Source organism: Podarcis cretensis (assembly GCF_951804945.1).
Source record: "Podarcis cretensis genome assembly, chromosome: 4".
NCBI classification, from domain to species: Eukaryota; Metazoa; Chordata; class Lepidosauria; order Squamata; family Lacertidae; genus Podarcis; species Podarcis cretensis.
In genome coordinates, this window is record NC_137173.1 from 19,781,450 (window position 1) to 19,806,500 (window position 25,051).

The 25,051-nt window shown below is 42.6% G+C and overlaps 1 protein-coding gene across 1 annotated transcript in view; it reads left to right on the forward strand.

Moving 5' to 3' along the window:
- The window catches only part of ARHGAP42 (Rho GTPase activating protein 42), a 178,406-nt gene that overhangs the window by 90,164 nt on the left and 63,191 nt on the right, over nt 1–25,051 (forward strand). The window contains exons 5-6 of the mRNA XM_079973564.1: nt 11,677–11,778; nt 15,087–15,197. Of these exons, the coding sequence (XP_079829690.1) occupies nt 11,677–11,778; nt 15,087–15,197 (213 nt within the window). The remainder of the gene's footprint in view (nt 1–11,676; nt 11,779–15,086; nt 15,198–25,051) is intronic.

A 25,051-nucleotide genomic window follows, 5' to 3' on the forward strand; every position in this document is an offset into this window, starting at 1 on the left:
GGAACAAATTAAGTACGTAACCAGAGGTACCACTGTAATTTAGTAAGTAATAAATAATTATTAAACAGGGTAAAACCTTGTGCTAAGTCAATCCATTGTTTCAGCTATATTGTTTGCACTGATTGGCACTGAGTCCCCAGGTCTCTGTTTTTCCCTGTCTAACGTGGAAATTCTGGGGCTGAATCCTGGGATCTCCTGCATGCAAAAAAATATACTGAAAAAATCACTCTACCCCTGAGCTATAATCCTTCCTGAATTAATGCTGGCTAGGGCGTCTCAGGTGGGCAGCCCCTGGCCAGCCTTAGCAAAGCCCTGCTGCACCTCCGCCTGACAAAGAGACCCTCCCCAGATCCCAAAGCGGACATCTTCTACGAGTTCTGGAGACGGTCTCCTTGCAAGCCAGAAGATTTGCTGAGGCCTCCTGGATAACAGCTGACATGCAGGAGAGCTACCCTGTCCCTCCTGCTTGTAAAGGTAAAGGACCCCTGGACGGTTAAGTCCAGTCAAAGGCGACTATGGGGTTGCGTTGCTCATCTCACTTTCAGGCTGAGGTAGCCGGCGTTTGCCCCCGGACAGCTTTCCGGGTCATGTGGCCAGCATGACTGAACCACTTCTGGCGCAACGGGACACCGTGACAGAAGCCAGAGTGCACGGAAATGCCGTTTACCTTCCCACCGCAGTGGTACCTATTTATCTACTTGCACTGGCGTGCTTTTGAACTGCTAGGTTGGCAGGAGCTGGGACAGAGCAATGGGAGCTCACCCTTTCATGGGGATTCAAACCGCCAACCTTCCGATCGCCAAACCCCAAGAGGCTCAGTGGTTTAGACCACGGCGCCACCCGCGTCCTCCTGCTTGTGCATGCCAGCCCAAGAGGCAGGGCGGCTTCCTTGACCCGCAGAGCTGAAGCGCAGGGAATAAGTCTTCCAGCACCTCAGCTGAGCAAGTCTCCAGCTCACGTGGGGCAGAGGGGAAGGGGCTTGGCTGAGGTGCGGAAGGCTCCGAGTGCTCAGCTGTGCAAGTGCCCACCCCATGCTAACACCCCTCCTTCTAGAAATAGCAGAAGAACGTTGCCTCAGGAGAGTGTGGAAATTTCTCAGGGATGATTCACACCCAGGTCGGCACTTTCTTGATCTCCTGCCATCGGGCAGAAGATATAGAAGCATGATTAGTCGCACCAACAGGGTAAAGAACAGCTTCTATCCATGGGCTGTTAGGCTGCTGAATGAAAAGATAACAGCAGGGCAACTGACTTTTGGGTTTGGTGTGTGTGTGTCAGTAAACGAGGGGAATTAAGACTAAGAGAGCTGAGTGGGGGGTGCTCGTGTAATCTCACTGTATACAAGTTGTACAAGTGAGAATAAATTATTTCAATTTCAAAGAAAGGCACCAGTAATGGCTAGGTCTGACAACAGCCATAAGCCATTACAGTTAAACGAAACCACCATATTTTGAGACGAGCATCTCTGGACCAGACAGTGGGAACAAATGGCAGAAAACGTTTGCCTTCTTTCCCTCTTCAAAATTTCAGTAGTGTCTGTCTGCTCTCATGCTGTTAAAACCAGAACCTTAAATCAGATGAACCTTTGGTCAAGCAAAGCAGCTCTTAGGATGAATTGTCCAAGGGATATATACACACTATGACATTTCATTAAACACACTCGAAGAGGATGAATAAAGAAGGCAAGCAGACTCCATTCCTCTGGCTGTTCGTTTTCAAAACAGGATACTGTTTCAAGTAACATGCTGAAACAATTAAGAAAATCAAAAGAAGGGAAGAAAACCTTTAAGAAATATTACATTTCTGAAAGCTGCTCTTTGCATGGATCACAGTATGGAAAAATATTACAGGGCATTATCTAAAGTTTTCTTCCCTATTGGAAAGGGGAAGCCGTATTTCAAGCTGTTTGTTTCAAAGATATGACAGAAAATGCAGAAAAGTAGAATTTTAGAAATATTTTTTACATCTCTGATGTGTTATTTCTGGCAGTAAGATTTTTTGCAGTTGTCACACCAAAGACTTAAGTAATATTTCAAAAAGTGCATATTTTGCTATTAGATTATCTGCCTATTTTTCATATGGTGCACTGCACTTCTGGAAGTCCCATTGATTATATCCTGGGTTTTGTTTCTGAATTCACATTCTAAATGTAATCCCTCCTTAACTGACTCTTCAGAATTGGCTAGCTGTTCTGAGATGTACCTTCAGAGTCATTAGGAAGATGAAGGTACTTCTAAATAATTTTTTGTTTGTGTCAGCAACCGAGTCTGTTTTGTAATTGTCCCAAAACTAAGCAGTCTCTGTTCAGAGCCCATTTTTACTGGTCTCGACAATTAAAAAGGTTAGACTTCACTCTCAGTTCTTAAAACAATCAAAATCAGGACCCCAGCAATGGAGAGCTTCAGGGCTACTTTTCTCCATGGAACTCTGCACATGCTCTGAAGCCCAGATTCTATGGTAGTAGGTAAAAGGTAACCACATAAGTTAGATCGCATTTTGATTTGATGTGCAAGTTTCTTTACGTGTGGTTCCTTTCTCACTCTCTTCCCCACCCTGACCCTCTCCCTTTCTCCAAAATAAAATTCTTTATTTGTTGACATTTGGCTTTAAAGGGCAGTTTTCTGGAATTTCTCACTTAATCTTCCTGACATTCTAGACCGTGCAGTTGTTAAGCCACTCCTTTTGTGTTCTAAGGTTCTATAGTTCACAAGGCAAGAGTTGGGCTTTGAGCGGGGGGTAAATCTAAAACTTCTTACTGTTTCAAAGTCTCTATAGCTAGGCTTAAGAAGAGGGGTGCTTGTCCGTTGGGGTGATAAACTGTCCAGATAGCTGGGCTGCCTAAGGCTTCATCAGGAGGTTTGCCAGACTGGTGGCAACATCTCATAATTTTGTATGGATGAACCTTCACAAAGAAGGGATCAGTCACAGTCTTCATGTGATCCCCTCAAGGATAAAAGCAGAATTCTGTTGGATAAGACAAATGGTCTAGTTGGCTAAGCAGATACTTATGGGAAACACACAAGCAATGGAATGAAAGCAACAGCCCACTCCCAGTTTTCACCGTCAGCCGATAGTGTTATACTGCCTATGTTGTTGTTTAGTCGTGTCCGACTCTTCGTGACCCCATGGACCAGAGCACCCCAGGCACTCCTGTCCTCCACTGCTTCACGCAGTTTGGTCAAACTCATGTTGGTATCTTCAAGAACACTGTCCAACTATCTCGTCCTCGGTCGTCCCCTTCTCCTTGGGCCCTCAATCTTTCCCAACATCAGGGTCTTTTCTAGGGAGTCTTCTCTTCTCATAAGGTGGCCAAAGTATTGGAGCCTCAGCTTCAGGATCTGTCCTTCCAGTGAGCACTCGGGGCTGATTTCCTTAAGAATGGATACGTTTGATCTTCTTGCAGTCCATGGGACTTTCAAGAGTTTCCTCCAGCACCATAATTCAAAAGCATCAATTGTTTGGGAATCAGCCTTCTTTATGGTCCAGCTCTCACTTCCATACATCACTACTGGGAAAACCATAGCTTTAATTCTACGGACCTTTGTTGGCAAGGTGATGTCTCTGCTTTTTAAGATGCTGTCTAGGTTTGTCATTGCTTTTCTCCCAAGAAGCAGGCGTCTTTTTAATTTCGTGACTACTGTCACCATCTGCAGTGATCATGGAGCCCAAGAAAGTAAATTCTCTCACTGCCTCCATTTCTTCCCCTTCTATTTGCCAGGAGGTGATGAGACCAGTGGCCATGATCTTAGTTTTTTTTTTTATGTTGAGCTGCCTATAATTTTCCTATATCTATCATGACTGCATGAAATAGACAAATTCATGAAGATCAAGTCTAATCTTCTTTGAAAGTTATCTAAGCTAGGGGCTGTAATGTTTCTGGGCCCATTTGAGATAGATGATAAGAATGAGGAAATGGACAACTTTCCAATGTCCCATCAGCAGGTCATAGAATCATAGAATAGAATAATAGAATTATAGAGTTGGAAGAGACCACAAGGGCCATCGAGTCCAACCCCCTGCCAAGCAGGAAACACCATCAGAGCACTCCTGACATATGGCTGTCAAGCCTCTGCTTAAAGACCTCCAAAGAAGGAGACTCCACCACACTCCTTGGCAGCAAATTCCACTGTCAGGAAGTTCTTCCTAATGTTTAGGTGGAATCTTCTTTCTTGTAGTTTGGAACCATTGCTCTGTGTCCACTTCTCTGGAGCAGCAGAAAACAACCTTTCTCCCTCCTCTATGTGACATCCTTTTATATATTTGAACATGGCTATCATATAACCCCTTAACCTCCTCTTCTCCAGGCTAAACATGCCCAGCTCCCTCAGCCGTTCCTTATAAGGCATCGTTTCCAGGCCTTTGACCATTTTGGTTGCCCTCCTCTGGACATGTTCCAGTTTGTCAGTGTCCTTCTTGAACTGTGGTGCCCAGAACTGGACACAGTACTCCAGGTGAGGTCTGACCAGAGCAGAATACAGTGACACTATTACCCCACAGTTTGTACAGAGGGCTGGTCATCTGTCATGGATATTTCTATTGCGATTCCTGCATTTCAGGGGGCAAGACAAGATGACCCCTGGGTTCTCTTCCAACTCTACCATTCTCTAATTCTATGGTTCAAGCATTCCTTTTTCTTTATCAGCACCAAGGTCAGTGTGTTCACATGGGCCGAGTTTCCGACAGGAGGAGTTGGAAAACATTCCTTTACTCTTTTGTTATAACAATAATAATATTTTATTGTTCATACCCCGCCCATCTGGCTGGGTTTTCCCAACCACAACTTGCTATGTCACCTGGAACCAGAGCTGTGATTAACATTAACTATGGTTAGTTTACACCAGGTTAGACTTTTTTAAAAATGAGTACAGTTAATGTTAACCACGGTCTGTCCCTCAAAACACAGCTGAGCTAAAACTGCAGTTCTCCCAGCCTTGCAACAGGGAAGGGGCTTGCTGTGGCTTTTTCCTGTGCATGCATGTTGTGCTAAGCCATGGTTTAGTGCAGGGATCAGCAGACTTTTTCAGCAGGGGGCCGGTCCACTGTCCCTCAGACCTTGTGGAGGGCCGAACTATATATATTTTTTTTGGAGGGGGGAATGAACAAATTCCTATGCCCCACAAATAACCCAGAGATGCATTTTAAATAAGAGCACACATTCTACTCATGTCAAAACACGCTGATTCCCGGCCCGACTGTAGACCGGATTTAGAAGGCGATTGGGCCAGATCCGGGCCCCGTGACTTAGTTTGCCTACCCATGGTTTAGTGTGACATTTGAGCACAGTAATCATGTCCAGTGTTACATATTCCTTTTTTAAGAGGGAAAAAGTAGACTGGTTAGTGCTGAGCAGAGTCCCACTTTATAGAGCCCCTTTGCCTGTGGTAGGTCCATTATATTGCAGTTATTCCAGCTTCTTGACACTCATACTGTCTTTAACAGCCTTTAGTGTTTGGCAGACAATCTAACCTTGCTTTTAGGGGGTTGCTACGGGACCCTCAATTTATGACCCTCCCACCAGTCTTAAACTGGAAGCCTGTGGTGGTCACACATTAGAGGAAATGTTTGGTCCATGGCCAAGTGGCTTCTGGGAGAATCTTCTCAGTAAAAACTGGGCCAAGCACTTAGCATAGAAGCAAGAGCGAAGCCTATAAATTCCACAAGTCTCTTAGAGGGGTGGGTATTGAAGATTGAATCAGACTTCATGCGGGGGGGGGGGGGGGACCAGAGTCTGACTTTGCGGCCAAAGCTTAACAGCTGGCTACAGATTTGAACAAAAGTGATGGTGAGGTCAGTGCTCCTCATTGATTAAGGAGGCTGGAAAGAATTTATTGCTTCCAAGATACAGTACAGGAGATTATCTGGAAAGCCAGATCTGTGCAAACAAAAGAAAGTACTCCAGATTTTGTGACATTCTACCAGGAAGGGGGAATTTCTTCCTGAAATGAGGGATGGCTGCCTTCTGATGCTACCTAGAAGTATAGAATGGACACCTGCAATAGAGGCTTAGACTGATTCAGCTAAACCAGCTTCACCAATTTGGTTCCTAACAGATGTTTCTGACTACAACTCCCAAGCTGCTGCCTGCTGCTTGCTCTGCCCTGACGGAGTCTGGCTGACTCACAATTAGACAATAAACGTGTACCGTATGCTTCTTCATGGAAAAATAAGACATCCCCTGAAAATAAAACCTAGCACATCTTTGGGAGCAAAAATTAATATAAGATTAATACTGTCTTATTTTCGGGAAAACAGGGTATCATGGCAAGCAAAAGGTGTTACCAGAGTTCAGTAATACATTCCAAGTGACGAAAAAGCAGTTGAGGAGCCGGTGGATCAGGGCCAGTGAAAAGTGTGGCCTGAGGAGGAGCCATTCCTTAGAGGGAGTCCGGGGGGGGGGGGGCGGAACGGACAAAGAGAGAGGCTCCCAGACTTGAGGCTTCCCGCCCTTGTTCCATAAGATTCGTCAACATACTCAAAAATGTCGCTGGCTTTTTTACAAGGTAAATCCCTTGATATGGGACTTAACCTGCTTTTGATTTCCCCCCTCATATCTCTTTCATTGGTGGTTCTGCATGAACTTTCACATGTGTTGGGGGTGAGGTTGACCTGAAAATCATTGGCAATTCTATGCTACTTGCTGACCTATCGGTTTGGAAGCCTGGCTTAAAAAAATAATAATAATAAATCGTAGCGTTCCTGGAATATTTGTCCAAGTCATTTATTTTTTAAAAGCCAGAAGAGTCTGGCTCACTAGCATTTTATGGAGAGATTCCCAGCAGTTCCATCATGTCCGAAATAAAAATGAAGATGTAAATTCAGTCGAAACGGCTGAGCGATGGCTCAGGCACCGACTGCAATTGTTCGCGTTCTTCCCCATCTTGGGTCGTTTGAAAGAGGAATGTTGGCATGTGGTAAATAAGAGAAAATTAAAAAGCAGATTTGTAGCATTACTTTCCAGTAAATGCAGCTCTCAGACCACAGGGTACCCTAGTAACAGGAAGTCATGGTTGTTAAACTTCTCTCTTTCAGAATAGCTGCTTTCAAAACAGTTTTTGAAAAATAAGATAAAAGGTGGGATGAACTGTTGCACATATCTTAACAGGCTACCTTTTGTTTGCCTCTGTGAGGGAGGCAGGAATTTTAATTGTCTGTTAGCCATGCTTGCTAGTTCTGCATGTGGGCAGAATTTGGGCAGGAGCCAGTGTGAGATGTTGCAGAATTTCAAATGGCTCATTTATCACAGTCACAACAAATGGAATGCTTAACTGTTTGTTACAGGAGCTCATTTTGGATCGTGATTCTCAACTGCAAGTTTCACGTAAATATTGAGTGAAAGGAGCATTCAGTGAGAATTGCTTCCCTCGGGATTTCTGTTGTAATGTAGAGCTAGAGAGAGAGAGAGAATTCAGCCCTATCTCTTATCGCATGCATGCAAAAATGACTGGGATTTTGAGGCTGTAATCCTGTGTCCACTTAGGGAACAGTCCTCTAGCAAGATCCATGAGGTTGAGTGGGTTAGAACCCAGTGGATCTCCACCTGATTTCTGAGGTTCCTCGGTTGGCTTACTTCAGCCTTTCTCAACCTGTAGTTCCCCAGAGCTCAGGGATGATGGGAGTTGTAGTCCAACAACATCTGGGGACCCACAGGTTGAGAACTGCTGGCTTACTTCCATCTGAAGCTTTTATCTATCACATGTGTTTACTTTTTCGGGCACATTGTGGTCTAGGCTATCTCACAGGCTGCCTCAAAGCGGGACACTGCTCTAGATCAGAGATGGGGGACCTGCAGCTCTCCAGATGTGGCTGGACTACAACTGACATTAGTCCTGGCCAGAATAGTTAGGGATGATGAGCTAGCAACATTCAGGTCTTTTTAAACTGAGAGCACGGTTTACTAAACTTGGGTCACCAACTGTTTTTCGACTACAGTTCCCATCATCCCTGACTGCTGGTTTTGCTAGATAAGGATAATGGGAGTTGTAGTCCCAAAACAGCTGAGGACTCCAGCTTGGGAAAGCCTGGTTTAGAGAAAAGAGGAGACATGACAGAGGTATATAAAATTATATAAAATTTATATAAAAGCATATAAAAGCTTTTCTCCCTCACTGATAATGCTAGAACGCCAATGAAGCTGAATGTTGAAGGATTCAGGATAGATTAAAGAATTTCTTCCTTCAGCACATACACAAATTCTCCCACAGGGGGTCATAACGGCCACCAACTTGGATGGTTTTGAAGGGGTTAGATAAATTCATGGAGGAAAAGGCTATTGATAAACCTATCAATGCTCACCTGTCATAGAATCGTAGAGTTGGAATGAGGATCATCTAGCCCAACTCCATGCAATGCAGGAATATGCAGCTGTCCCGTACGGGGATCAAACCTGCAACCTTGGGGCTGTCAGCACCATGTTCTAACCAACAGAGCTATCCAGGCTTGTCTTGGGAGACAATAGAGAAGTGCACCTTTGGGGGTGAAGTCAACCCGTCTTTTTGCCTTGTTCAGAACTTCAGTCCTCTTGTTGAGTGATCCTCTGAGCTCCAAGGAAGCCGCCCAGCTTAAGGCAGGCAGTTGCTGACCAGTGGGACGCAACTGGCCTACTCCAGCAGACTCTTCTTATGTTCTTAATAATCAGTTTACTGCAGATGGTGATCTCTTTATTTCATTCAAATTTTGCTTTCCTCTGAAATAATACAAGTGCCTTCTCCCACCTTAGCATAATCCTAATAATAATAATAATAATAATAATAATAATTTATTTATACTCTACCCATCTGGTTGAGTTTCCCCAGCCACTCTTGAGCATTAAATATTAAAAACTTCCCTAACCAGGGCTGCCTTCAGATGTCTTTTAAAGATAAGATAGCTGCTTATTTCCTTCACATCTGAAGGGAGGACATTCTACAGGGTGCCACTACTGAGAAGGCCCTCTGTCTGGTTCCCTGTAACCTCACTTCTTGCAGTGAGGGAACCACCAGAAGGCCGTCGGAGCTGGACTTCAATGTCCGGGCTGAACGATGGGGGTGGAGACGCTCCTTCAGCTATCCTGGGCCGAGGCCGTTTAGGGCTTTAAAGGTCAGCACCAACACTCTGAATTGTGTTCGGAAACGTACTGGGAGCCAATGCAGATCTCTCAGGACCGGTGTTATGTGGTCCCGGCAGCCACTTCCAGTCACCAGTCTAGCTACCGCATTCTGGTTAATTGCAGAATTATGCATCAACATTTATGTGGTTTTCGTTGTTGTTTTTTATCTTGTTCAAACTGCTGTTGCCATGTAGCTAGTTCTGTATTCCTCCATATGTTTCGCCATGCATAGTTGGAAGAAATGTGAAATTATGGGCTTTGCCTGAGAAAAACCCAAGGGGAGGGTCTGGATGAGAAAATGTCCTGAAAGGGGACAAGATTAAAAACTCAAAACTCCTAGAGGCAGCTAACTTGTTCCTCCTTGCAAAGGGGTGTGAGTTGCACATAGAAGAAAAGAAGTGTTTGTCCCATGCCTCCGACCCATTCACCCGGGGAGTTCCTTGCACATTGTCACTTCCTGTCCTCCAGAAAAACGCAACATCGCTTAGTCCCAAAATGGATCAGTGCACCTGTGCATGGTAGTTGCTGGAAATCGCAATCAGGGTATCTGGCTGGCCACCGTGAGACTAAAGTACTAGACTAGGCGGGCTTTTTGCCAGATCCCAGCAGAGCCCTTTTTACGTAGGTAGGGCATTAGGTTGATTTTTTTTTCCTCACCAGAAAGCTCCTCTGGGCATGTAGGCAGGACTTGATGCCAGGAATGGGACAGGTCAGCAGCCAACATTGCTCTAGGCCAAACCCACATGTCTGGCTCAGGACTGTGATGCCGGCTGAGTTAGAAGCTTCGAGGGCTGAGGGCTGCACTTTGTGGGCAGGGGGGACCTCCTTCTCCTCAAAGCTAGGAGGGTGGCCTGGGGCCCATGTACCTACGGGACCGCCTCTCCTGGTATGCCCTGGGGAGGACCTTAAGGTCCACAAATGACAACATTTTGGAGGTCCCAGGTCACAAGGTGGTTATTGGTCTCAACTAGGGCCAGGGCCTTTTCAGTACTGGCCCCGACTTGGTCTGTCACAAGAGACTAGGGCTCTGCGGGACTTGACATCTTTCCGCAGGGCCTGCAAGACAGAGCTGTTCCGCCTGGCCTTTGGTTTGGACTCAGTCTGACCCTTATGTTTCCCTCCCCTTACGGTTTTGATCTATGGGCTACTTTTAAAATGAGGCTGCATTTTAAATTGCGTTTTAACCTGTATTTTAAATTGGTTTTTTTTCTCTTATTATGTTTTTACTGTAATTTTACTGGTGTTAGCTGCCCTGAGCCCGGCTCTGGCCGGGGAGGGCGGGGTATAAATAAAATTTTTTATTATTATTATTTATTAAAGCTGCCTTGGCATCTGCTGAAACGCCTTCCTCCTTTTAAGAAGCAAAGGGCTTCCGATATATATCTCAACCTGATGTATATCCATGTTGCATTAAAAATGTACCGTGAGGATATTTGATTTTTTTAATCATATGAAGGACAAATATGCAATAGGCTGTGGTTATGCATGAATTTATTTCCTTGCTTTCTAAAAACCAACTTCAATGTTGGGAAGGGGGCTCCCATCTTACAAAGATAATAAGAATCAGAGTTTTGTTCTGACCTTGAACATTTCCAGACACGTGTGTTGTGTGTGGCACTGCTACGTCAGTATATAGGGACAGATAAAGCGTGAGAATTTATGGTAGCAGAAAGCAGCTCTCCCATCAAATGGGACTTTGCAGTGCAGGGTTGGGAGTTAAGGAATAAGGAAGGTTTATTAGCAACGTTTGCTAGAGGGCCTTCACTTCTGGAGGGCAGTTTGCAGCTTCCTGGGCAGATGTCATTCTTGTCAAGATTCCTGTTGTCTTTCTCCTTAGGCACAATCCCCACTGGTCTCTGTCACCTGTGCAAGTCGCAGCATGGACTAAATGGGACTGTGCAGGCGATGAATCTGTAGACCTGGGGGATGGAAAGGGCCTAAGAGTGGGAAAGAAGTTAATGATGCATAGTGTGAAAAATGTGATTGTGAACAATGAAGAAATAACAAATATGGGCATGTACAGAGCAGACCTCCCTTGGCAGTGAGGAATCTCTGTATTTAAGAAGAGGATTCCACACTACAACAGTATTACAGTCATACCTCGGGTTACAGATACTTAGGGTTGCGTGACCAGGTTCTGCACCGCGCCAAACCCAGAAGTACCAGAACGAGTTACTTCCGGGTTTCAGTGCTTGCGCATGTGCAGAAGCACCAAATTGCGACCCACGTGTGCGCAGACGTGGCGCTGCATGTTGCGAACGCTGCAGGTTGCGAACGTGCTTCCCGCACGGATCATGTTCGCAACCCGAGCATCCACTGTACCTCCTTATTTATTTATTTTTTACATTTTTACGATTCCTAGTAATTTGTTAGTGATTGACAAACGTTGATTATGTATTGGCGTTTCTTGACTTTGTTTCATTTTCCTTCCCAAGAATTTGGGTTGGGGTTGATGAGAACTTCATAAGCTCATGAAGGGATCAGTGAAGTCAGACGTTTGGGGATCCCTGATCTAATGGTTGAGAAGTCTTTTCTTCAACACGTTCGGTTCTAGTTTCCTGTTCTTTACTTTGGAATGTCTTGTTTTCCAGGAAGGAAAGAAGAAGTTTGATAAAGAAAGTGAAAAGTATTATTCAACCTTAGAGAAGCACTTAAATTTATCTGCCAAGAAGAAGGAATCACACCTGCAAGACGTAAGCTCTTTACCATTGGGGCTTTTATTTTATTATTATTTTATTTGCATTAATAAAGAGGGGGGAAGGATCAACGAGGGTAAGTGACAATCACCTTCTGAATTTATGTAGAACAGTCATCCATGCTTCTGTTCAATTTGATGTACATATAAATGACTTGCATATGGATTTTAAATATATGTTTAAATATTATGATAAATTTGTCACTATACTTCATTTGTTGATTAGTTGCCTTTTTAGATCACCCTTTCTCCCAAAAGCAGCCCAAGGTGTTGTACAATAAAAATAAATAAAAACGCAAAATACACACCATAAATAAGATTTAACTTAGTAGTGTCCTCTGATCAATAATAGAATCCAATCCAGTAGACCAGGCATAGGCAAACTCGGCCCTCCAGATGTTTTGGGACTACAACTCCCATCATCCCTAGCTAACAGGACCAGTGGTCAGGGATGATGGGAATTGTAGTCTCAAAACATCTGGAGGGCCGAGTTTGTCTATGCCTGCAATAGACTTCTCTATTTCCAGGATTTACAGCAAAAGAGTGAAATTACACAGTTTGTGTTGTTTGCCATTAACCTGCCTGTCTAAACACAATAATGAATTATCATCTGAGGATTATGGAATGTTGTTCATGCCGGCACCCTTGCCTTTTGCATATTTTTAGGCTACCCATAGCACAGTTACACAATACTATTACGCAGCACAGCACAATCAATCAATCTATAAAGTTAGCAGTAAGAAATCAAACAACAATCAGACCCAAAAACATTAACATGCAATAATATAATACGACTTAAATCGGCAGCAGCTCAGCATAAAAATCTGGAAGAAAGGCCAAGGGGAGCAGTTATTTTTGGAGCTTTCCAGAAAGTTTGCAGTGATGAGGTCTAGTAAGACGTTCCATAGATGTTGGGTCAGGTTGTCAGAGTGTGATGGTCTACAAAAGACCAACTCAACTGTTTCTACCTTCCCAGTGTGGGATTTTGTGTGTGTCATGTTTTGTAGAAATTTATTGGCTGATTGTGTAGAATAATATTCCCTTCCGCTCCATACTCTTCACATTTTGCTGCTCTACAAAACCATTTTCACCATCCATAATATTCCCCTTAGCACATCAAGAACATTTCCTGTCCCACCCAAAAAATAAAAATATTTGTATAAATCCCCATTCATTTAAATCAAACTCCCACCTTGTAGTTCCCATCATTCCTTTAAAATCTTCATGCCTTAGAACTGCAGACATCCCTTTCTCTCTATCCTAAGCCTGGCTGTGTCACCTAAGAGTCTGTTACAGATTTTTGCTGCTACTGGACTCACAGTGGGCCTTGAACTAGTGGACCCCAGGAAAGTCAGGCGAATGGCACCCTCCAGCTCTGGTCAAATAGAAGGAAGATCATTCTGTCCACTAAGGAAGTTTCTTTATAATTAGCAGAGGCAGGTAGCATGACGCTTCACAAAGGACTTTGGAAAGAGTCTTGCTGGATATTTAACATCCAGGAGACTTAATTCTTGCTGCTGTTGACTGCTGTAAACTCAACCTTGAATAGTTGCCAGAACTGATAACTGACCCATCCCAAATTTCCTTGAACAGCCAAGTTCCTTCAGCTGTTCATTTCCTCTGTCCCTCCATCTCCAACCCTGTTAACACTGAACAAATACAGTTTTGTCCATCTAGCCTAGTACAGTGGTACCTTGGTTTACGAACTTAATCTGTTCCGAAAGTCCGTTCTTAAACCAAGGTGTGCTTTCCCATAGCAGCGGGGGACTCAATTTGCAAATGGAACACACTCGACAGGAAGCAGAACATTTCTGCTTCCAAGACAAAGTTCACAAACCAAAACACCTACTTCCGGGTTTGCAGCGTTCTTAATCCAAGTTATTCATAAACTAAGCAAGAAGATCAAACCTCTCCATTCTGAAGGATCAGCCCTGAGTGCTCCCTGGAAGGACAGATCCTGAAGCTGAGGCTCCAATACTTTGGCCACCTCATGAGAAGAGAAGACTCCCTGGAAAAGACCCTGATGTTGGGAAAGATGGAGGGCACAAGGAGAAGGAGACGACAGAGGATGAGATGGTTGGACAGTGTTCTCGAAGCTACTAACATGAGTTTGACCAATCTGTGGGAGGCAGTGGAAGACAGAAGTGCCTGGCATGCTCTGGTCCATGGGGTTATGACGAGTCGGACACGACCAAACCACAACAAAGCTGCTCTTAAACCAAGGTACCACTGTACTGTCAACTCTGGTTTGCAGCGGTTATCCAGGGCATCAAACAGAGAGCTCTCACCCATCACCTGCTTACCTGATCCTTTCAACTAGAGGAAGGATTAAGAGCGTAAGAAGAGCCTGCTAAATCAAGGCAATGGCCCATTTATTCTGTACTGTTTTCACAGTGGCCAACCAAATGTCTCAATGGGAAGCTGCAACCCCACATGCTTAATTGAACTTGAGGCTGTCCGCATGGGTCCGAGAATTGAAAGGAGGAGGGCTGGATTCCGCTCATGCCGAGAACCCCATCTCTTTTAAAATTCACTGCTGTTCTGTTTATTTGTTACTGCCACCTCCATGTTATAAGCAAGAGGTTGTAATGTACTTGTAAAAGGCTGTTTTATGGACTTGGAATTAAGTCTTCATTATTACTCACTAAACAGATGTCTGCGTGGTGAAATCAACTGCAAGCGGGGGGGGGGGGAGGAGAAGTTGTTTTGTTACCTGCGTGTACCGGATTTACACATACAGAATTCTCACTGGGGCGTAATTCTGTCTCTGTTAATGGCAGGGAAAATAGAAGCAATTGCCATTAAAGAGCAAGTTGGAATGTGTTTCATAACATACTTCACAGCCAATCATGGTCTGGCTAAGTAGAGTTAAGTGCTTATTTTACTCTCGAGTTTGAATAAAACCTTTCTCCCTGCAGGGGGTTTCTATGGATTATTTATAAAATTGCAGTATCTGAACAACAATTACATTGAAATAGAGCGCAAGAACTCCGAATATAGTGTTGGTAGAGAATTGTCTTTTCATTTGAGCCTAGTTATATAAATGCATGTGTTTGGATACTTTCTTAACCAGAATGACTAGCTGTCTTTTTCCATAATAGATGCAGGTTTCTGGAACGCATTATTTCACATGTGAAAAATAAATACAAAGTGTGTAAATTACCGCTGTGTTTTTTGCACTTTGAGGTTGTTGTTTTTTAAGGTTTTGTGGATTTTTAGCTGCATTTTATTGGTAACGTTATTGGCTATTATATAGTTAAATGGTAAATAAATGAATGCTTTATTCTATTTCTCTTTTTATTTTAGGCAGACACACAGATTGACCGAGAACACCAAAACTTTTACGAAGCATCGTTAGAATATGTCTTTAAAATCCAAGAAGTGCAAGAAAGAAAAAAGTTTGAATTTGTTGAGCCCGTAAGTTTTTGTGGTTACCAAAGTAGAAATATAAACAAAGAATGAACCAATTGCACAACCCAAACTTACAGTATGTGATATATCATAATATATATGCATATGTACGCTTAAACATTTTTTTAATAGTTGTGTTACACTTCCTTTCTTGTAAGTTAGTGTGGCTTAAATTTCCTATCCTCAAAACTCTTTTCGTATCTATCTGTCTGCCGATGAGCTTGCCTGTATGTGAAAATCCTTCACATTGCAAAGAATTCTGTGGTTGGTTTATTCTTCATTTATGTAGAGGGCCCAACATGTCTAGAAAGCCTTCCTAATTCTGCACTGAGGCTAGGTGTTGCAGAGAAAGAATTGTTATGACACGGAAGGGATCATTTCAGGCATAATGTTAAGCCATTGGCTGTGCTGAGATAAAGGCAAAGGTACCCCTGACCGTTATGTCCAGTCGCGGACAACTCTGGGGTTGTGCGCTCATCTCGCTCTATAGGCCGAGGGAGCCGGTGTTTGTCCGCAGACAGCTTCCAGGTCATGTGGCCAGCATGACAAAGCCGCTTCTGGCGAACCAGAGCAGCGCACGGAAACACCGTTTATCTTCCCGCCAGAGCGGTACCCATTTATCTACTTGCACTTGACGTGCTTTCAAACTGCTAGGTGGGCAGGAGCTGGGACTGAACAACGGGAGCTCACCCCGTTGTGGGGATTTGAACCGCTGACCTTCTGATCGGCAAGCCCTAGGCGCTGTGGTTTAGACCACAATGCCACCCGTGTTGGCTGTGTTGAGATAGCACATTGCAAATCCTGCAAACCATAGTTCGAAGGACTGAAAATCAGCTTTCTTCTTATGTCTCACCACCACTCTACCCTCTGTTAGTATTGTTATCCTGATGTAGATGGCAGACCATGGCTTAGATCTGCTTATCTGCTTTTCTTTTTCCATCTGGTGAACATTCTCACCATTCCATCTGGTGTACATCATTGCTTCCAGAACTGACTTGCTAGCTGATCGCAAATGGTGGGTTTTTTCAAATTCATACATCATGGCAAACCATGGGTCAGCTGCTTTCATGGTAGTTTAATGCGATGCCTGAACTAAGTCAGCTTATTTACCTCACTAAGGAACTCAAAATTTGCTCCTGAGGAACCCTCAGGTTCCCAGGAACAGAGTTCTGGAAAACCACTGACTTAAACCTGCGGTTTATGCATTTAAAGTGGAATATATGGGTTAATTAAAGAAGGGAATTTATCAGAAGCCGTCAAAAGCCTGTTCTGAACAATAATCTCTGTTCCTTGAATGGTCACGTAAAAGTTTCCTCATCCAGCGTGGAATGAAATTGCAGACAACTTGCCATCTATCTGCATGACATTTTAATGACTTGCACTTTAGCAGTGTTGTCTGTGCAACACATGACATAACGTAAAAATTTCATAATGTAAAAATTGGCTCAGAATGCCTAACCAAGGCATTAGTCTTCAAACTTCAATAAATCTGTTTGACCTTTTATTAAAAAAAGTAAAAGAAAGGGATAGTATGGAAGTTATTAAAAAATATGCAACTGCTAAGGAAGGGCTAAGCAACATATGATTTTGATTGCCTCATCACGGCTGAAATCCTAGGCATACTTACCTGGGAGTAAGTCCTGTTGAATTCAGTGGGGCTTCCTTCACTCTCTAAGGCTGCACTCCTGTGCACACTTACTTTGGAGTATGTAAGCATACTTAAGATGCTTACATAGAGAGAGCTAATACACTCATGTCCTCCTGGGGTTTTCATAGGTGCATGTTTAGCTCCTTTGAGAACTGGTGGATTGAGCAGATGAGACCAATAGTGGCTCCAGTGGTCTAGAAGGCGGTTTCTGACCATTCTGGAGAGGGAAATGAGGTGCAGACAGGGCTCATCAGTCTGGGAAGGCAGCCCATCTAGGAGAAGGAAAATTCTGCTCCTAAACCTTGACCACCTTGTGAGACATCTTCAGGAGTAATAATAATAATAATAATAATTTTTTATTTAAACCCCGCTCATCTGGCTGGGTTTCCCCAGCCACTCTGGGTGGCTTCCAACAGAATATTAAAATACAATAATCTGTTAAACATTAAAAGCTTCCCTAAACAGGGCTTCCTTCAGATGTCTTCTAAAAGTCTGGTAGTTGTTGTTCTCTTTGACATCTGGTGGGAGGACATTCCACAGGGCGGGTGCCACTACCGAGAAGGCCCTCTGCCTGGTTCCCTGTAACTTGGCTTCTTGTGGCGAGGGAACCGCCAGAAGGCCCTCGGCGCTGGACCTCAGGAGAAGAAAATGCTAAGGAGTAAACCCTACACAAATCTGGAGTGGAGTCCCAAAGGCGCCTTGTATGCCTCCTTCCAGAAACTCCTGATTTTTATTTTTATTTTACTTTTAGCAAGGAGTTAAGATATTGGACACAACTGCAGGTTTTCAAAGCAAGCAAAATCAACTCAGATTTTCCTTGACGTTCTTGAGAATAAGTGTGTGTGACGTAAAAAAAATAACCCAGCTCCTCACTTTTTAGCAGCTGATTTATCAAAAATATTTCCTGGAGAACTGTAGCAGCCGTTCTTGCTCTCTCTCTCTTTTTTTTAATTATATTTTATTAATTTTCCATCATAAGAAAATACAAATCACATTGCAAGTTTTACAAATTCTCCTCATTTTTAGACTTCCTTCAGCCTCTCTGCCAATTAATTTTTCTTTAATTACACATTTCCAGATTTTGCTATTACCTTTATCTCTACCCCCCACTTCTGTTTTCCTTTTTTGTAATATTTATTATGTTATTACAGAGCTTCTTTAAATGCCACTAACGTTATTTCACTATCACTTATACATTCCCAATACTCAACTAACTTTCCCCAGTCCTCGATGAACTTTTGATCTCGTAGATATCTGATCTTCCCAGTCAGTTATCAAGTTCTGCATAGTCCATCAGCTTCATTCTCCACTCCTCCAGTGTTGGTATTTGTTCTTGTTTCCATTTCTGGGCCAGTAATATTCTTGCCGCTGTTACTGCATATTGGAAAAGTTTATGATCCTTTCTATTTATTTCATTTCCAACGATTCCTAAGAGAAAGGCCTCTGGTTTCTTAACAAATGTATATTTCAACATTTTTTTCAGTTCATTATATATCAACTCCCAGAAGCTTTTCACTTTCTTACATTCCCACCACATATGATAAAATGTACCATCCTTTTCTTTACATTTCCAACACTTCTTACATGTTTTAGAAATTTTTTCAAGTTTTGCTGGTGTAATATACCATCTATATATCATTTTCATAACATTTTCCTTTAATGCAGTACATGCAGTGAATTTAATACTTTCATTCCATAGTTTTATCCAATCATTAAATTGTATATTATGACCAATATCTCTGGCCCATTGTATCATAACTGATTTAACTTCTTCATCCTTTGTATGCCATTCCAACAATATCTTATACATTTTAGATAACATTTTATATTCATTATTTATTATTTCTAATTGAAATTTGGAATCTTTCTCTACATATCCATATTCTTTGAGATCTTTTTTAAACATTTCATTTATTTGAAAATAATGCAGCCAATCATATACCAACTCTTTTACTTCTTCATAGGGTTTCATTTTCCATTTCCCCCCTTCTTTAACAATCAAATTTCCATATGTAATCCAATTCTTTCTCATATTAATTTTTTTAGACTCATAACCTCTAAAGAAGACAACCAGTGTGGAGTTTTTGGTTCAAGTAGGTTTTTGTACCTATCCCATATTTCTATCAACGATCTTCGGAAAATGTGGTTCTCAAAACCTTTATGGATTTTCTTCTTTTCAGCCCATAGATACGCATGTCATCCAAATCTGTTATCAAATCCTTCTAAATCTAACAACTCTGTATTTTCTAACTTTATCCATTCCTTTAGCCAGCAGAGGCATGAGGCTTCATAGTACAATTTCAAGTCCGGCAAGGCGAAGCCTCCTCTTTCTTTTGCATCAGTTAGTAGCTTAAATTGAATTCTTGGATTCTTACCCTACCAGATATACCTTGAAATCACTTTTTGCCATTCTTTTAAAATCCCAGTCCCCTTGATTATTGGAATCGTTTGATATAAAAATAATAACTTTGGCAGCACGCTCATCTTTATCGTTGAGATCCTCCCCCAAAAAGACAATTTCATTCATCCCCACACTTCCAGATCTTTCTTTATCCCATTCCACACTGGTATATAGTTATTCTGATATAAATCTATATTCTTGGGGGTTATCCAAATACCCAAATATTTCACTTTTTTCACCACCTCTATCCCTACTTGTTGTTGTATTATTTCTGTCTTTTCTGGATCCATATTCTTAGCAATTATTTTAGTCTTTTTCTTATTTATTATTAATCCTGCCACTTGGCCAAATCTGTCCACCTCAGTAAGTATATTTTGGATACTTTCCAAAGGCTCTTCCACCGTTATGACCAGGTCATCGGCAAAAGCTTTAACCTTATATTCGTTCCGGCCTACTGCCACCCCTTTTATTGCCTCATTTTCCCTTATGGATTTTAGAAAGACCTTCAGCACCATGATGAATAACAATGGCGAAAGTGGACACCCCTGTCGTGTACCTTTAGTTATCCTTATTTCATCAGTAATCATATTGTTTACAATTAATTTAGCTTTCTGTTCGGTATATATTGCCTTTATTCCATTAAGAAATTCCTTCCCCACCTCCATATATTCTAAATTTTTTAACATAAAGTCCCAAGATATATTATCAAAGGCCTTTTCTGCATCCACGAATATTAACATAGCTTGTTTCTCATTTCTGGCAGTCAGATATTCCAAAATATTAATTATATTCCTTACATTATCTTTCATCTGTCTGCCAGGTAGGAAACCCGCATGGTCCTTATGAATAGTTTCTTGTAATATTTTTTTAATCCTTTTTGCTAAAATACTTGCAAAAATTTTATAATCTGTATTGAGTAATGAAATAGGCCTATAATTTTTAACTTGTGTTAAATGCGAATCTTGTTTTGGGATAAGTGTAATAAATGCTTCTTTCCATGTTTCTGGAATTTCCCTTTCTTTGAGAATGTTATCCATGACTTCTTTCCATCTGGTCCCGGAGCTTTCCCTTTTTTAAGTTATTTTATAGTCTCTGTTATGGGTTAAGGGGCTGCTTGTGCGTAAATGGTTGAGTTCTCAACTCATGCAATCAGTTTCTAAAAACTCTCCCAGACCGCGGAGCCATGGGTGCATGGCTACCTCAATCGCTGGCAGAATCCGTCAGTGGGCGCTTCCGGAATTTACGCCAACATAAGAGTTCCTTCACGGAAACTCTCCTTCTGGACTCTCTGCGTGACAGTTTCCTGCGCGGAGTAGGCGTCCCCAGCGGAGGTCCTGAGACCTCTCCGCTGTTCTCACTGGAAGTATCTTGGAGCCCTCCCTCCGACTGAGTTTCTGCAGGAACTCTCTCTCTCCCCCTGCTGGTTCCTTCCTCAGCATCCGAGGGTCTCCTAGCCTCCTTGAGCCCTTCCACCACCTGACTCTCCGATGGCAGTTCCCTGACAGTCTCTTTTATTTCATCAATTTCTGTTGGGGCATTCAGCCTATCTCTTTTTTCTGTCGGGATCTTCTGCACCTTTTTTCCCTTTAAATATATTTCTATCTTCCTCATATTGTTCTTCTCTGTTCTTTTGTATAAATGTCTATAAAAATCCAAGAATCCTTTTTTAATACCTGCCGTTCTTGCTCTTGACCCTGGCAGAGGAAGTGCAATGCTGCTGAAATGAAATGGAATGGCAAATTTGCATAACAATACATTGATCAGAGCAAATAAACAAGTGCTTTTGTTTTACACTTACCGTATTTTTTGCTCTATAAGACTCACTTTTTCCCTCCTAAAAAGTAAGGGGAAATGTGTGTGCGTCTTATGGAGCGAATGCAGGCTGCGCAGCTATCCCAGAAGCCAGAACAGCAAGAGGGATCACTGCTTTCGCTGCGCAGAGATCCCTCTTGCTGTTCTGGCTTCTGAGTCAGAATTTTTTTCTTCTTGTTTTCCTCCTCCAAAAACTAGGTGCGTCTTGTGGTCTGGTGCGCCTTATAGAGCGGAAAATACGGTAAATACACAGATGCATGGATACTGGCAGGTAACCCACATAAGTACAAAGTAAGAATTTCATTGATGGTAACAGACACCTCTGTTAATACTTTGCTGGCAAATGTGGGTCGGACCGGTGATCTTTCTGGGTTGGCTAATATGTGGCCTTCCATCCATCATTGGATTCCAGCTCCCATCAGCTGCATCAATCATGGCCAATAGTCAGGGATGATGGGAGTTGTAGTTCAGCAGCACTTTGAGGCACCCTGATCTAGCCCAGTTCTGCCCATGTGAGTAGCGACTCACACAGAGTTCTTCTCCAAACCAACTACCTGAGATCTTTTTAGGGAGAGGCAGAGAATGGAATCTGAGACCTTCTGCATGCAGACAGTCCTACAAAAGGGTCAATGCCTCGGCTGCTCAGCAAATAGATGGAGAAGCATTTTGGCCACACATGAAGAAGAGCAGCGTTGTTACATGCCCCACTTCACTGGATTTTTCAGTGTCTGTGGAAATGGCGTACTTAGCTATAGAAGAAGAGTTTGGATTTGATATCCCTGTTTATCACTACCCTAAGAAGTCTCAAAGCGGCTAACAATCTCCTTTCCCTTCCTCCCCCACAACAAACACTCTGTGAGGTGAGTGGGGCTGAGAGACTTCAGAGAAGTGTGACTAGCCCAAGGTCTCCCAGCAGCTGCATGTGGAGGAGCTGGGAAGCGAACCCGGTTCACCAGATTACAAGTCCACCGCTCTTAACCACTATACCACACTGGTCATCTCGCGCATCAGCTTTTAAAATTAGTGGCAGCAGAAGATTGAGGGCCAATCAGAACCATAGAATTGTAGAGTTTGGAAGACACCACAAGGGTGACCTAGTCCCAACCCCCTGTAATGCAGGAATCTTTTGCCCAAAGTGGGGCTCAAACCCACAACCCTGAGATTCAGCGCCTTATGCTGTACCAGTTGAGCTGTACCTTAACTTTACACAATGGCTGTCCTTGCTCCCATTTGCAATTGAACTAGCTCTATCGAAAGGCACTGATGCTACACTTGTGTCTCTGTTGATTTAGTCAGCGATGACTCGTTCACATGCGCAGGCCATGTGCTGAAAGTACATGTTGTGTGAACCCGCCCACGGTACAGCTAGAGGTTGAGGAGGCTGATTTCGGCCGGTTGTGCTGTTATCAGTTGCATGTTTACCTAGGCTCTGAATCACTAAATAAATCAGATCAGTAAATCAAAGCTTATGGTAGTTTAATGCAGCCCTAGCCACGAGGGTGAGTTAGCACTGAGCTATGAGAAGCAAGGGAAAATGACAACATCTGAAGCCCGCAAAAAAAATAAAAAAGTCCTTTATTTATTTTTATGTAGTGTTGGTGACCCTGAGATTCTTTGGTCATCTCATTCTCACAGGAAGAAGATTGTACTTCCAGTTTGGATAGGGTAGGAATTTGACCTCTAGCCTTTAATTCGTCAAAAAGTTACTGTCTTCCTGGTTCATGTATTTATTTAAAAAATACAGATAGCTCGAAAGATCCTTAGTTATCCAGTCTTAAGTTGATTTTGTTGGTGATCTGGAATATAGGGATGAGGGGAGTGAAAGAGAGATTGGAGTTTTCTAACAATCAAATGAGCCGCAGTTTTGCTTTAAGGATAATGGACGCTGAATTTTGCTTAGTGCTTGTTTCTGCAGGGCAAAAGCATTTTAAACAGCTGCATAACACGTTAATGGATTAGATTCAGAGTTGGTCCTACTTAAAGTGGACCTGTTAAGCTCAATGGGACTTAGTCATGAGTAATTTGATTCCCAATGGTTTCAGTGGATCTACTCTTAAGTATTACTCTGGATTAAACCCAGAATCTCTTACCCTCATGGTTATGCTCAATGAAGCTTCCTCTGGCACTGAAGGGCAGTAATGGAAACAGATTCACCAGGGACGCATTGGTGAAAAATGGCAATCCTGAATTCAGATGGACCACACTGTCATCAACCCCAGTGACTGTGTCTTGACAAAACACGAATCTATGTTTGATTGTTACAGGAAGCCTAGGTGAGCCTCAGTTGTGCATGCTTTCTCCCTCTTCTCTCCACTAAGAGGAGGAGAGTATAAGCATCTTGCTTCTATTTTGAATTAACCACAGTTTAGTTAGTGGTCTGAACCGTAAACTGCATCTAGTTAATCTATAAAACTATAGTTTATTGAAACATGTTGGCTTCATAAACCAAGGTTTGAAGTTGGCTTGTTTCGGCAAATCATAGTTAAGACTAACCAGGTGCAGTTTAGGGTAGAAATGTCACACTAAACTGTGGTTAATTCAGAATGGAAGCAAAACAGAAGTTTCTGCTCTCCTTGCAGCTGCACCAAGGAGGGGACTGTGCTAGCCTAAGACTTGTCTGGGCTCATTCCATAAGAATTATCCATTGTTTATTGTTGTGTCTGAATGCAGCCTGTAGAAGTCTGGCCAGATCTGACTTAAAGCACTAATTAAAAACAGCTGCATTTAAAACAAAGCTACCAATAAAAATCTCTCTCAGGGCCACAACTGATCTTATGCATATCGGGTAACATTACCCCCTGTTGGCCCTTTAAAAAAAACGGCAGCAGAAAAGCCACTTCCAGAGGAGCAGTTAGGTCTGGAATAATGATACTTTGCTTGCCATTTATTTCCCTAACTTCAGATTGCCCTCCCCAGGGGCTTTGCCCCATGTCCTGGAATTTGGAGTGGGTGGGTAGAATAATTGGTAGAATAATTGAGAAACAGCAGGGAGAAAGAGTTCCTTTATTTATTTGAAAGTATTTTAACTCTGCCCATCCTTGCCAAGGAGATCGCAGGGCAGGATCCAGTCAGTTTGCATTTAAGCAAACCTTTGCCTTCCCTGCTTTTACTGTCCAAAACACCACTTGGAACTGGTGTTTCCTTTTCCCGAATTAAATTAAGTGGAACTTTGGGTCCTCAAATACAGTGTTTGGCATCCTCCCTGGGTTCCTTCTCTTCCAGGTGCCTCCCTGGCTCTCTCTGTTGCTTGAGGAGTCTGATGAAGAGCAAGGCCAGATCTGCAGGGTGGAGAAGCTGGGTATTTGCTTATTGGGTGAATCACTGGTGAAGGCCATTCACGCTTTGCACAGGCGCACTCAGTGAAGTCTGCAGACCTTGAGAGAATTCTCAGTTTTCACACCTTCCATCTTTCAGGCTAAAAGTGGGGGCCTTGAGGGTCAAACTAGATGCAGCAGAGACAACTGCAGTCGTTTGTGACTGCCCCATTTGCATTTTGAACAGGAATTCCAAAACTCCCTTTCTCTAAAACTCCCTTTCAAGCTGAGGTGGAAGGAAAATGCCATATTCAATGACATTCCTGCTGCCCGAGAGCCTCTGGAAATCTGAGACTGAATACCAGTGAAGGCTGAAATGTTTCTTGTTTTCTTTTTTCTTTTTGCTTCTCTATATATAATTTTTTGTTAGTTTTTTTTTTAACATATCATTTTCAACAGTAATTAAACATACTTTTACATCTTATTCAAATTTTTGACTTCCATCAATCCTGTCTGGAAATTTTCCAATCTAATCTCTCAGTATGCATTTCTTATCTTACCTATTACATTTCAAACTCATAACCAATATCTCTATCTTTTTCTACTTTGTAACACTTCGTATATTTCTCCTTACAAAACTTCTTGTAGTCCTACTAGTGTAATTTGTTGATTACAGTTGCTCTTCAAATTATTCATATACTTCTTCCAATCTTCTGTACATCTCTGGTCCCGCAGGTTTCGAATC